Source organism: Xenopus tropicalis, chromosome 1, assembly GCF_000004195.4.
Source record: "Xenopus tropicalis strain Nigerian chromosome 1, UCB_Xtro_10.0, whole genome shotgun sequence".
NCBI classification, from domain to species: Eukaryota; Metazoa; Chordata; class Amphibia; order Anura; family Pipidae; genus Xenopus; species Xenopus tropicalis.
In genome coordinates, this window is record NC_030677.2 from 105322935 (window position 1) to 105338349 (window position 15415).

The following is a 15415-nucleotide window of genomic DNA, read 5'->3' on the forward strand; positions in this document are numbered from 1 at the left end:
ATACTTTGGCACCTTTAAGAGGAACCATATGAAATTATTGTTCTTTTTACATAATATCAAGTAACTTGCAATAGTTGGATCAAACTTGCAGTTTACCACAATCTTGGTGATGGTTTGAACGCAACAGCATAGTGCAGGCATATCGGTAGCAGTAATAACAGCAGGTTCAGCATATATAACTGCAGCTGTATAATACAGGTATGGGACTTGTTATCCAGAATGCTTGAGATCCATAGTTTGTATCTCCATACCTTAAGTCCACCATAAAATCATTTAAACATTAAATAAACACATTAGGATTGTTTTGCCTCCAATACGGCTTAATTATATCTTAGTTGGGATCAAGTATAAGCTACTGTTTTATTATTACAGAGAAAAAGGGAATTATTTTTAAAAATTAGAATTATTTGCTTATAATGGAGTCTATGGGAGACAGCCTTTCCTTAATTCAGAAATTTCTGGATAATAGGTTTCCCGACATCGGATCCCATACCTGTAGTAGCTGTGATTGGAAAAAAAAGACATTTTTCAAGTTAAAACTTTTGTCCAACAAAACCTTCCTAACTGATAATTGATCTTTTGTGTATTGCATGTATGCAAGGGGCATGGTCAAAAATGTTGATACACTATTTGTGTACACATGGGGGCCCAGACAAACAATTTGTATGGGCCCCAAGGTTTCTGATGGCGGGCCCTGTTCATCCATGCCTTTCCTATACTTAATAACACTGATCTTTGCTGCAAGTTATTTCTTACTATGATTAAAGGATAACAATACTATAAGCCCCCCGACCACACCCATGTACTGAGATATCTTTCTTCAATACCCAAAGTTCAGATTTTAAAGGAGAAGGAAAGGCTAGTAAAGAGTTAATCTCAAGCTGCAGGCATACCTTCAGTTGTCTCAATAGTGCCCTTAAGTCTCCCCATATTTTGCCTGTTGAGAAGATCTGAGGCAACACAGGAACAAAAAAACACTGTGCTGTGTATTACAGATTCCCATAATTCCTGCACCCAGACCAAGACCAGTGATACAGGCTATGAGGATGCGCATGCGCATTTTGCACAGTGTGTGAGTGTGTTTGCAATATTAAAGCAGGAGCACTCGCCCTCCAAGTGCATGTATGGCCCTCCCACTACGAGTGCGTACTAATAGTAACCGTCCGGTTGCTATGGTAATGCGCAATACACGGCAGGAATACAAACAGCGCTCACGTCTAGGGGGAGGGAGGAGATTTGCGCAGGCGCATTTGGTTAAGCAGCGCCATGTTGAACTAATTTAAATATCCAATATGGCGGCCACAATAAGAGATATATAGTGTTTAGTTTAATTGGACAGTGCAGAGAATATACAGGATATAAAGGTAAAAAAATTTAGCGATCAGCTACAGGGACATTAGGGGGCACATTTACTAAGCCACGAACGGGCCGAATGTGTCCGATTGCGTTTTTTTCGTAATGATCGGTATGTCGCGACTTTTTCGTTACGAATACGATTTGTGCGAAAAAACGCGAGTTTTTCGTAGCCATTCCGAAAGTTGCACAAAATCTGGCGATTTTTTGTAGCGTTAAAACTTGCGCAAAAAGTTGTGCTTTTTTCGTAGCGTTAAAACTTGTGCGAAACGTTGCACCTTTTAAGTTTTAACGCTACGAAAAAGGCGCAACTTTTCGCGCAAGTTTTAACGCTACGGAAAAATTGGGCGATTTTGCGCAACTTTCGGAATGGCTACGAAAAACTCGCGTTTTTTCGCGCAAATCGTATTGGTAACGAAAAAGCCGCGACAATTTCCGAAAAGTCGTAAAGACGCCGAAAAAATCGCAAAAAATACGAAAAAGTCGCAAAATGTTCGTTTTCAAGTCGGAATTTTTCCAATTCGGTTCAGATTCGTGTCTTAGTAAATGTGCCCCTAGGACTTTGCATTAATGGGGTCTAGATTTTAACCCTTTCCTTCTCCTTTAAACCCTCTACAGATGACAATGTCGAACTACATTTTGTGAGAAATAAGATAAGATTGCAGATTCATAAGTATGTGAATGAATTTACTCAACTTGCATGCCACATGCTTTATGTATACCATTATGGGACATAAATCAAATTGTATGGGTTATATTTGTAATTTTTTAAGGCCACACATTGAAAACACACCTCGAAACCTATTGGCCAGTAATGACAAAGGCAATTTCCTTTGCCAGTTGCAGGTTAACCATGGAAATGTAATTCTGTATTCAGGGTGGGTACTGCACATGTGTTTTCATTCCCTCCCCCCCTCCCCTCTGCCATATCCGCTTCTGATTGGCTGGTGGGCATGTGTAGCTCAGAACAGCAGACAGGATCAAGTTACACACATGCTCAGAGAATAGGAAGGGTGCCGCTGGCAGCCTACAGGAAGGGAAGAGAGATTTCAGTGATGTCACTGGAGTCTTCACACTGCTGTAGGCTGCCAGCACCATATCTCAGAGAAGCAAGCAGGGATCTGGGAATTTAGATATGCAGTAAGTACTTAAAAAGAATGCCTTTAGACTTACTTTTAATTTATATTAACCTTTCATTGTCCTTTAAAGGGGAGGGCATTTCTTGGTAGCTTAATGCACAGAAGGGTTGATTCACTTAAGTGCGATACCGCATATCGCATGCTTTTTTGCGTTAAAATTGACGTGAAAAAAACGCGATTCGCTAAAGTATTATCGCGTGCGTTAATTAGTGTGCAGCCCTATGCGTTAATGAGTGCGCAGAAATAATACTAACGCATGATTCACAAACACTTAGATGCGCTAAATATCGCATTACTATATGCGAAAATTAACACCTACTTGGAGCAGGCGGTAATTATAGAAAAGTACAGTTAATGAGCTTTTGGCAACACAGTATGGACTTTGCAGTGGGATTTATTCAAGTATGTGTTGGCCCTAGAGTGATGTAGCCTCCAATTTGCAGGGAAATGGTCATTTAAAAAAAAAAAAGTAGTTTTCCGAACGTAATGGTGTGTATGGCTAATATGGCGTGCGCGCGATAAGTAGCGCACATGCGTTAATTAGCACGCGCGACAAGTAGCGTACTGAGTTAATTAGCACACGTTGCATCAATACCACACAAAAATAGTCTTTGCGACTTAAATAACGCAAACAGCATTGCGTCTAAATTAACGCAAATATACTTTAAGTGAATTGTGCGTTGACGCAAAAAATTAGACGTGATAAAATTTTTAACGCATGCTATAAATAGCGCTCAAAATATCAACCTTTAGTGAATCAACCCTAGAATGTCTTAATGTCCTATATATATTGATAATGGGTGAGTGCAGAGGATTTCTTGTTGTTGTCTATTATATTTTATGGTCACAACCTCATTGCACCCCCGCCCTAATGGTTTAAAATGTAGTGGTTGAGCACAACTCTTTTTTTTTTTTTTTGCTATATCAATAGATTGACCACTACTATGGAAATGCTTACATTTGTGCTATAAATTCCCTAGTGAGTCACTCGTCCCGATGTGACAGAACAGATGCAAGTTATTTAAATGTGTAAAAGGCCCCTTAGCACTGAATGCATATTGGCACTACTGTATAAAAATTATTTTCTTAATATAAAGCATTACTTTTTTCCATACATCATCTGGCTTTATTAGTATTATTTTATGGGTGTGAAACTCCAACTTCATTGGCAGCTGGCATGCTGTAAACAACATACATCTGTTTAAAGAAGGCTTTTCTTCTACTGCCAAGGTACGATTGAAAATGTTCAATACAGGCTGTTACTTTATATGGTCTGCTTGATATACTGTGACTTCTCACAACTTATATTAGTAGTGAATAAGGGGAACGCCTTCATTCACTTCTCAGTGCACAGTAACTTACATTATGTATTTAGTCACTTGTTAACCTTCATTGTAGTAACTACTTTTGGGGGCAAAAGTCAGGACTGCCCCAGCAACAGATAGACAGATGGGAGGTATGCAATTTTGATTAAGGGTTGTGGGGTGTATAAAGTTGTTTCTGTTAGGCCTTTTGCATAAACTTGATCCATCATTCTCCTAAAGGACGCTGTCTTAAACCAAGGTCAGAGTATAAGGATCTGTGTCGATGAGAGCATAAATGCATGCCTACTGACAGCTAGACCCACTGCCAACTGTCCATTTCCACAGGGGTTTTTTTCCTGTCCTGAGTTTTGAAGGATGCCCCACCACAAAATACTAGATATTTTATTAAAAAGCATTAATTTTTTTTTAGAATCAAATACTTTCTCTGATTTTGATTATTAGAGAATATCAGGCATCTCAAAGCCTGATATCTACACAGCTAACTGTAATAATAATGTGGGACATTTTATTTCTTTTATCCTGAGTAAAAGGTTCCTGGGTTGCCAACTGCAATTTTCAAGGGTTGGTGGGCAACTCAGCAGAACCTTACCTATGAATCAAAGACATATTATTACTCCAATCTTATCTAATTCGGTATAGTTTTTTACTTTCAAGGGGGACCATAAATTAAATATTTAGCAGCTTCTGAGTTTTAGCAGTTTCATCATTGAATCATTTGTATTTAATGCTTTTGAAAGGTTGAAATTTTGTACAATTTGTTTTCCTGATGATTGTTTTGGCTTAATCCCTCTTCACTTTATGCTTTAAAGTAGACATATCCTATAAAAATTAAGAATGTACCAGTGAATTATACTCCTCTAGATATAGAAGGAATGCGCTTAAAAAAAGTTGTGTTTCAGACTGATTTATTGAGAAATTCCACCAAAACCCCACGAGCCCCGCCCATCTGTTCCACTTCCTGCTGGCTGAATTCTCTGGATGAGCTGGGGAGCCAGCTAGACTTACCTGATAAGGAACTGAACCCTGTCTGTGCTTGTGTGAGTGCAGGGCTGTGATTGGCTATCCCCCTCCTACTGTGCTTCTGGCAGGGACCATTAGGACACACCCACTCTTCATTTCAAACTGGAACAGAGAAGTGATCTATAGGGAGCTCCAATAAAGGGGCCATTTTTACACATAGGATTAATTTTTAGCACAAAGTGAAACCAGCACCATATATTATTTTCATTGCCTACAAAATTAGGGTTTTCCCATTTATCCAATGTCTCCTTTAATTTGCACCCAACAAAGTAGTTTAGTCTGCCTGAAAAGACATTCAGCAATGCATTTAGCAATATTAAACCTATGAATCTTTACATCTGTAATGTTTCCTTTCAAATGTTTTCTGACCTGAAACAGGAATTTTACCTGAGCCCTCTATAAAAAAATGTGGGTTGTAAAAAAGTTGCAAGTTATTTGAAGGCTTCTTAAGGGATCACACTCAAAATTATGTTCTGGAGAATGGCATTATGAAGGACCGTTACAGAATAAGAGGAGAGCACCTTCACGCAGGTCAACTGCTTTAGCATTTATTTAAATAATAATAACCTGCGTAAAAGTGCTCTCCTCTTATTCTGTAACATTCCAAAGGGCCAGGCGGTGAGACATTGGGGATTGATGTATCATGTTTGTGAGCAGTAAGGCTGAGCACTTATTTTTGGATATGAAGGACCGGTCATGATAGACAAATTTGATTGCTTTTTATAATGAAGGTAGTGAGAGGCTGAACAGTGGGGTTACAGTAGATGTGATCTATTTGAATTCTGACAAAGTGTTTGATACCATGCCCCATAAACAACTGCTTTCTAAACTAAGGACAGTTGGTCTTAGTGAAGTCATTTGCACATGGATAGGAAACTGGTTACAGGATCGGGTACAGAGAGTAGTTGTTAATGGTACGTTCTCTACATTCATTAAGGTTCTTAGTGGGGTCCCTCCACATTTATTTAACTTGTTTGTTAATGACTTAGGGAAAGGTATGCAAAGTAATGTATCAGTGTTTGCAGGTGACACAAAATTTTCCAGGCCAATTAATTCCATCCAGGATGTGGCATCCTTGCAGCAGGATCTTGACAAACTGGCAATCAGGGCAGCTAAGTGGCAGATGAGATTTAATGGAAAAGGACCTTGGAGTCCTTGTAGGGCAAACAAGGTTTTGAGCTGTATTAAAAGGGGCATGGATTCACAGGTGGAGGGGGTTATTCTTCCCCTTTACAGAGCGCTGGTAAAGCCCAATCTACAATATGCTGTGCAGTTTTGGTCTTCAGTGCTCAAACGGGACAGAAGAAACACTGGCCTGGTATGGATTGTTTACACTGAAGGATGGCACATCAATGTGAGCTGTGGCAAGAAGGTTTGCTGTGTCTGTCAGCGTAGTGTCCAGAGCACTGCCAGAGTAGGAGGAGCACTGCCAGAGCCCTGCAAAATGAACTCCAGCAGGCCACAAATGTGCATGTGTCTACTCAAACGGTGCATGAGGGTGGTATGAGGGCCCGACGTCCACAGGTGGGGGTTGTGCTAACAGCCCAACACTGTGCAAAACACCAAGATTAGCAAATTCACCACTGAAAGCAGGTTCACACTGAGCACATGTGACAGATGTGACAGAGTCTGGAGATGCCGTGGAGAATATTCTGCTGCCTGCAACATCCTCCAGCATGACCGGTTTGGCAGTGGGTCAGTTATGGTGACCCCTCAGGAGACCATCCACCACCTCATCAGGAGCATGCCCAGGTGTTGTAGGGAGGTCAAACAGGCACATGGAGGCCACACACACTACTGAGCCTCATTTTGACTTGTTTTAAGGACATTACATCAAATTTGGATCAGCCTGTAGTGTTTTTTTTTTTCACTTTAATTTTGAGTGTGACTCCAAATCCAGACCTCCGTGGGTTGATAAATTTGGTTTCCATTGATAATTTTTGTGTGATTTTGTTGTCAGCACATTTAACTATGTAAAGAACAAAGTATTTAATAAGAATATTTCATTCATTCAGATCTAGGATGTCTTATTTTTGGGTTTTAGCAGTTTATAAAGGGATCATATATACAATCTCTCTAACGCTTTATTTACCAGGTGGTCCTTCCCAAGGGCACCCATATACTGATTACAAATATTTTTACTGTGCCTGAATCAGTCATACTAGTTGATACATTATAGCTTCAAAGTATTGGATGGCTTTTTAGCAAGTGAGAGAATACAGGGTTATGGGAGATAGCTCTTAGTACAAGTTGATCCAGGGAAATTCTTTTCCCTTTAATTCTAGTCACTAATTATATTGTAATATATAATGTGATGCATTCATATTACTTACATGCTTTGATTTAACCATCCTAATTTTGCCCAACACATTGGTTGCCAAATCAGATTGAAAACAAGATGTTTGATATCGCTGAATGAGGATATCTTATAGCATAAGCCCAGTGGTCCCTTAGTTGTGAAAAATATCAAAATAACTGAAAGCCGGTTTATGGGTAACCAAACTCCTCCATGAAACCCCTGCCACCACCAGTGTTCACTGACACCCATTTGGGAATGTACAAGGAGTTTGCACACTTTGGAGTTAGGACAGAGTAAAGGAAAAATAAACTATTTTATTTAGACAATTTCACCCAGCTTTTTCCTAAATTAGCACTTGTTCTATCCCTGTTTGCACAAAAATCAGCCATTGTTTTTTCACTTAATTGTGAAAAATCTAACCCCTGGGGCCTTCCAATACCACCATGAAAAAAAAGCATAAAAAGTAAAGATTGCTGTTGCTATATTTTACCCATTATATTCACCTAAATCAGTGCATATTTTGTCCCTTAATTTTGAAAAGTATTGCCCCAGTCTTCATATAAAGTAAAAGATTCCTTTTGGTAAATATCACCCAGTCCTCTTGAATTAACCCTTGTTCTTTCCCTAAATTGTGAAAAATCAGCAAAAACAAAAACACAGGGACCCACCAACACCCCCATAGAGCCTAAAATGAAAGATTACTGTTAGTATATTTCACCCATAACATTCTCCTAAATAAGCTCATATTTTGTCTTCACATAAAACACAGGACCTCAACTCAAAATAATGTCTGTTTATGAGTAACTGTGGGTGGCAGCTGTTGCTAACTCCTCAGAAAAACCCAGGCCCATCTTTACCAATGCCCTTTTCGGGCCCTGGAACGTTCTGCTGCAGAACTTACAGGGAACCTGTGTTAGTGATGTGCGGGTCAAGATTTTCTCGACCCGAACTGGCTTGCTTCCTTCATTTATAGACCCGCCCTGCAATGACATCACAGAAGGGGCAGGACTTTCAGTCATGTGCTTATAAATAAAGTAGTCGGAAGAAGAAGTGAGCAGTGTAAGGTTGTGGGCGGGGAGGGCGAGCAGAAGAGCTCAGCCCGAACCCGCCCACAACTCGCAAATGATGTGCCGAGGTCAGCCCGAACCCGCCCGACCCGCAGGTATTGGCCTGGCCTGCACATCTCTAACCTGTGTACTCTAAAGTAGGTAAGAGCACTTTTGGTCAATTACACCTAGTCTTCTCCTAAATTAGCCCTTGCTCTGCCTCTAAATTTAAAAAAAAAAAAAAAAAAACCTGGAGTGCATATTAAAAAACCCACAATTCATCTAACCCTAGTTTGCACGAAAAAAAAACTTTACTTTTTGGAAAAAACTGGGAGAAGATCTGATGGCAGCAGAAACTCTGAAAAACGGTACTTTAGGAATAGAGTTTCTGAAAGTGGTATAGCTGTCAACCACCAACAAAAGAATGAACTGCAAGAATCGATATATTTGTAAACTGAGGACCCCAGTGTCATTCCCAACACAGACTAAAGTGTAAAGTCAGCTACATGTAGTGTCACTACGCTTATATATGTTTAGCTGTGATGGCATATGACATGGGCAGGGCTTAATACCTGCCCCTCTCCCCTAACTACAGACCTAGAAATAACCACCAATTACAACTTGGTCTTAGTTGGAATTTGCATTAGCCCAGCTTTATTACATGACAAACAACAATACATAACAGGTACATAACAGTATTGTTAACTTGAATATTAACAGTGTTACTTAGAAGCTCTAAAGTTCCTGGCTATGGACCAAACTTGGTGCATGACAACAACTCAGTTTCCCTGCCTGACATCACTGTCTGCGTGGAAAATATTAATATAACCCCAGTTCCACAAGCTTGCTGTCTAGGAGTCACATTTGACTCTGCTCTCTCTTTCACTCCCCACATTCAAACGCTCTCTAAATCCTGCGGTTTCACCTCAAAAACATTGCACGCATTCGACCTTACCTCACACATGAGACTGCCAAAATTCTCATCCATGCCCTTGTCATTTTTTGCTTATAACCTAAACCCTCAGAAATGCGATTACCCACTGAGCACAGGGATGCTTTCCTCAAACATTCGCTAACCATTGTTTTTCACCTCTCACTCCGCACTTACTGTCACTTTACACACCTACATAAACTCTAACGCCGTGCTAGTTACCCTGACCTTATGTCTCAGCCCTCCCTTTTAGAATGTAAGCTCTTGCGAGCAGGGCCATCCCCCTAGTGTCTCCGATCCTCATTTAACTGAAGACCATTTTTGTGAATTGTTTATATGTACATGTTAACTGTTCTGTCTTTTGTACCCCTCTATTCTGTAAATCGCTACGTAAATTGATGGTGCTATATAAATAATAATATTATGTCACTTTCACCAAAGCCTTTGTTGAATGAAAAGCCCCATAGATGATGGATCAGGCGAAATTTGCCAGCCTCCTTCTCGGGCATCATGCCTAGTGGTGACGAAGGCAGATTAGGTATGGGAGAATCCTTAAAAGGGCCTGCCATTCTGCCCAGCTTTACTTCATTGCCAAGTTTTTCCTTAATTACCTTTGGGTTGTCTGTCATCATACTGCCAGCAGAGGCCAACAAACCTGCACTGGCAGATCCACCAACGACCTCCTGAAAGGGATTTTGACCCATTCTTATCTCGGGTTTTAACTCCCAGGGGCCCTCAAAGCAAATGTAGGTGCTGTCCTTTGCCGAATCAGATCGGTAATGGCTTACCAGCCTGTTCCTGTCCTTTTTTTGATCAGACTCCTTGGTAGCCAGAGCATGTTTGCCTCAGCAGCCCACATATTGCATGCCTGGACAGGTGCCCTGTTGATGGGACAAAGGATTATGATCGGGTGCCATTGAAGGCACCCAAGCAAAAGCTGCACGCAGGGCTGAATCAGATAGGGGTAGAATTCCTATTGTTTCTACATCCATATGGGATGATTCAGCCCTGAACATTAGTGGAGGGTACGAACAATATTTCCTGCGACCAATAGTCGTAATTGTAACGTGTATGGCCACCTTTAGGCTGGTCTCCCCACTTACTACTGCACCTCCTGCTGCAACCCCTTCCCAAACATCCTAAGAGATAACTCACCCACTGATGAACCTGTAGAAGACCCTTTTGCCACTGTTTCCCCACATGCCAAAGATGTTTTGTGCACTGCTGGTGCTGCTGTCAAGCTGGGTCCTGCCACTCCTCGTGCTGGTCCTGTGCCGTTGTTCTGTTCCTGTCCACTTAGTCCATGTCTTAAAGCTGCCTGTGGAGGCAAAAGAAGAGCGGCAACCCCTCCAGCCCAGCTATCCCCAACAGGAGGTTCTTCCATACTCACACTTGCTGGCTCTCCTCTCCTTCCACCTGCTTCTTCATGCCTTGATGTAGGCCTCTTGTCCCTGTGCTCATTTCAGCATCTCACCAAAGCGCGTTTGCCTCATCTGCTGGTCTAGTCTTCCTTTTGCTGCTGTCGCACCCTCTCCTGCCTGCCACCTCCTCCCCCCCAACTGCTGTCGCTTACCAGCTCCTCTCCTCTTGGCTGCAGATGTCTCATCACGATCTCCGGGGCCTTCGATCAGCAATTGCGGTACTGGGCTTTCCTCTCGCGATAAGATCTGTGATGTAAGGATTACTTGTCAGGCAGTAGCGAAGGAGCTGGAAACCAAATGCATTTTGGGATGCTAAAGCAGCAGCGTTTAAGGGTTGTATCTACCAAAACGTGATCAGTAATTGCGTCAGTAAAACAGAAAAAAATAATTGTGCATGCACTTAATGTGAGGGTCAGAGAGGGACCTTGCAGAGCCAAAGCGTTAATACGAATACACTTATCGTATATGCTTAAACGGTTCTGTGCAACTGAATGGGCAGAAAATGCTGAATCTCTAAAAGTCAAAATACTATTCTTTTAATAATCTTGTTTCTGTTAAAATACCTAGTTCCTGCTTTGTGCCCTTACTTTCTAGGTGTCACGTAAGCATTGAATGCAGCTGTTACTTACATATCTCCAGAGGAAATACATAAACCTAGAACAGCCCATCTAATCTCACCACTGTACCTCCCACACTAGACTAAGTACTAGACTAAGTAGACTAAAAGGCCCCCATACACGGGCCAATATAAGCTTCCGATATCGGTCCCTTGGACCGACTCGGCAGCTTATCTGCCCGTGTAGGGTCAGAAACAAGCGGGCTGGCCGACCGATATCTGGCCTGAAATTGACCAGATATCGATCAGCCAGGTTAGAAAATCCAGTCGGATCAGGGACCACATCGGCTCGTTCATGCGGTCCCCGAACCGACTGCCCCATTGCCGCCTACATAATAATAATTTTTTTTGTTTGTTTAACTTCAACCTCCCCGATATCGCCCACCCGTAGGTGGGGATATCGGGGGAAGATCCGCTCGCTTGGCGATCTCGCCAAGCGAGCGGATCTTACCATGTATGGGGACCTTTATACTATCTAAATAGTCCCTGTAGGACTCACCCAATACACCCAAAAAAGGGCAACAAAAAAATATAGCAAAAAAAACATCAGCACACTTCAAACTTCTTCCCCACAGCTCAAAATTTTGCAACACATCAACCCAACTTCACCTGAAAATACCAGACTACACAAATAAAAATCCCCACCACCCCACCTTGAAAAAAAAAAACAAACCTTTACCCCAAAAACTACAAACAGTCCGCGTATAAGGAGGCTGAAATAAGCCCCTAATAGTTGGGGCACATTCCTTAGACGTGGTAGTGTGTAATAGATCCACAGCCACCACCGAACAGCAAGTGCACCAGTATTCACACAAGAACCGGATAAAGTCCTGCATTTAACCCTGTCCAAGACAACAAAATTCCTCCCCACCCATGCACTAGTAACCACTGAAGGCTAAGCTCCCTCACATGTAGTTTATTTATACAGCCATTGCAAGAAGGCGTGGCTGCGGAACGTCACGTTTGGAGATCGGTCACGTGATCATAACGTCACTACTTGCGGCCATTCGCAACTAGGAACTAGCGCTACCAACGTTTAAGGGACTGCGGGCTGTGTAAAGAAAATGATGAGAAAAGCGGTATTGTTGGGCGGTATGTAGTCATAGCTTACAAGAGGAAGCCTATGGCATTTGATATAGTTACAAGTGGATGAAATAAAGCATGTGTGTATTTGGTATGGTTGCAGACAGATCGAAGAGAAGTCTGTGATTTTAGTGTATTTACATGCAGACTGAGGGAAACAGGTGTAGTTACAGCCAAGTAGAAGGGAGCAGGTAGAATATTATTTGCTTACAGGTAGAAAGAAGGACCAGGTGCTGCAAGCATAGTAATATTGTAAAATTCAATAAAGACAAAATTTCACAGGATTCTTTTCAGGAAAAATGATATATAATAACACAGTAACTTATATAAGCACAGATCTGATGTCTTATCTAAAGGTGGCCATACACGTGGCAATCTGACGATTCCCACGAAACATCGTCAGATGTGCCACACACCATTCAGGGCTTAATCGGCAGGTAAGGAGGTAGAAACAATAGGATTTCTACCTCCTTCTGCCGATTCAGCTCTGAAGGGAGATTTTGATCTGGCGCCTTCTATGGCGCCCGATCAAAATTTTCCAACTGGTCCGATCGGCGAGTCGGCCGATATCAGAAGTTTCCTGCGATATCGGTCGACTCGCCGACATACCATACACGCACCAAATATCGTACGAAACGAGGTTTTGTACGATATTATCGGTGCATGTATGGCCACCTTTAGGGTAACTACTATTGCTGAAAATGAACTTTTTGACATATCTTTGTTTATAGGATGCACTTTGGTTGCTGTTCACTAAAAGTGAAAATGGATGCCACTTTACCAGATCTGCCTAGCCTAGAAATGAAGGAAAGCCATAATGATGAAGATAATTCTAGAGCTGCTTCAGAAACCAGCAACGGGCAGCCAGTCTCTTCTAGAAATTCCAGTGAAGGATCAAATTCACCAGCTGAAACTGGCTCTGAAGCAGAGGGAAATCTTCCAGGGCAGAGTGAAAACACGGACAGTGAACTCTTGGAAACGCCAGATTTATTTGATGATGATGATGAAAGCGTAACTGGAGAAACAAAAAAGAACGATATTTGCAAGAAAGTGCTGGCAAAATATATGTGTATGGTGTGTGGCAAAATGTTTTATAGGAAACCAGATTATACAGTGCATCAAAGAACACACACTGGAGAAAGACCGTATTCATGTACCGTTTGTGGGAAAAGGTTCACACAAAGCTCCAGCTTAGCTCGACACCTTCGAGTTCACTCTGAAGTAAAACCTTTCATGTGCACTGACTGCGGCAAAAGCTTTAGCCAAAATTCGCATCTAGTTACACACCAGAGAATTCACACAGGTGAAAGGCCCTACAGTTGCAATGAATGTGGAAAATCTTTTAGTGGTAGCTCAAATTTGGTGAAGCACAAAAAAGTTCATGCGGGAGAGAAATCTTGGCACTGCCCAGGATGTGGGAAAAGCTTTACTTGTAGCTCACAGCTCCGTACACATCTTCGGGTACATACAAACGAAAAACCATATGCATGTGAAATATGTGGAAAATGTTTCAGCAGTAGTTCTAACCTGGTAACTCATCAGAGAGTTCATACCGGGGAGAGACCTTATAGCTGCACAGAATGTGGAAAGAGATTTACTCAGAGCTCAAGCCTTGTAGTTCACTGGAGAGTCCATACAGTAGAAAAGTTGTTTACATGTTCAGACTGTGGAAAAAGCTTTAGCCACAATTCTCTTCTCATCAAGCACCAGAAAACTCACACTGAAGAGAGGCCCTACGTTTGCATGGAGTGTGGGAAGGGTTTTACTGGCAGCTCAGCTCTTGTTAGACACCAGAGAGTCCATACAGAAGAGCGGCCTTATACATGCAGTGAATGTGGGAAGAGGTTTAAGGACAAGTCGAGTCTTGTTAGGCACAGTAGAGTGCATAGTGAGGACAAGCCTTATGCATGTGCTAGCTGTGGGGAAACTTTCAACGATGGCTCTAATCTTTTAGAACATCTCAGGACCCATACCGATGAAGAGACTGTAACAAGTTAATTAATTACATACTTGTATTTGGGCATTTCTCTCAAACCCTTTAATTAGGTTATTAAAAACACAAGGACAGAATTGCACAGTAGACAGTTTTTTTGACCCAAGGACAGCATTGCACTGTAGAGAGAATTTTTTTTTAGAATTGAACGGCAATAAATATCATCTCTCAATCCCACCATTGTCTTCTCAGTTTTAATGAAAATGGAAATATAGATTCGACTGCTTCTAATAACTTCTGATGATCGGAAATGTCCGCTTACGAAAAAATCGTAATAGTCACGATAAAAACGCAGAAAATACGCACAGTTCTATAAATTAGAAAAAATAGGAATTTTTTGTATTTGTAATCAAGCGTACTTTGATAAATGTGCCCCTATATTGGTGTGATTTGTTCCATATGGTAGATCTATGTTCAAGAATGAAATGGTATGTAGGTAATCACAGATGCTAAACTTGGAGCTGCATCTATTATAAAAATAGTTTCACTGATAATTAGATAATCATATACTGAACTAAATGGATTAGGGTGATGGCCCATGGAGAGATTAGTCACCCCGTGGTTAATCTCCTATATCACTGGCAACTAATCTCCCTGAAATGAATTTCCCCTGGCAATAAAGTGAATCACAGGTGGGAAGGTATACGTGTTGCTTCATTTTTCTGCAGGAGGAAACTTTGTGCAACTTTGGAAAACAAAGCAACGTGTATGACTTCCCACCAGCGATTCATTTTGTTGGCGGTGGAAGGCATTTTTGGGGGAATAGGTGCCTGCGGTAGCCAAGATTTAACTGTGGGCAACTAATCTACCCTTGGCCATCACCCTTAGGGGAATCCATATTGCCAACTTCTCCTAATTTAAAAAAAATGTAAATATATTTATTTTAAATGAACCTATTAAATTAACTTATATTTTTATTTAAGTAATATGTTTAAAATATATAAAAATTTAAATTAAATATTTTAATGCCCCAACATCCCCTAACAGCTGTAGTTTAATGCCCACAGGTTTGAGAGTCTTTAATGAACAGTTAAATATGACTGCCACCAGTTTAGTGCTGAAAAATCCATTAAATAGAGAAGGTAAAAGCAAATGCTTTACAAGAAATTCTCTGGTTTTAACTAAACATCAATGTTCAAGAAATAATGACTTATTATTCTTCAGTATTTATAGTTTGATGAATTCTGTA

General features: G+C 41.2%; 1 protein-coding gene across 1 annotated transcript; it reads left to right on the plus strand.

The window, feature by feature from the left end:
* Positions 1-12108: 12108 nt before the first annotated feature.
* znf420 (zinc finger protein 420) lies at positions 12109-14398 on the plus strand. Its single transcript, NM_001016394.2, has 2 exons — positions 12109-12242; positions 12965-14398. Exon 2 carries the CDS (start codon positions 12999-13001, stop codon positions 14229-14231), a length of 1233 nt encoding a protein of 410 aa, NP_001016394.1. The 5' UTR covers positions 12109-12242; positions 12965-12998; the 3' UTR covers positions 14232-14398.
* Positions 14399-15415: the final 1017 nt, after the last annotated feature.

Coding starts and splice junctions, on each gene's coding strand:
- znf420 (NM_001016394.2), top strand. CDS start 12,999: ATGGATGCCACTTTACCAGATCTGCCTAGCCTAGAAATGAAGGAAAGC.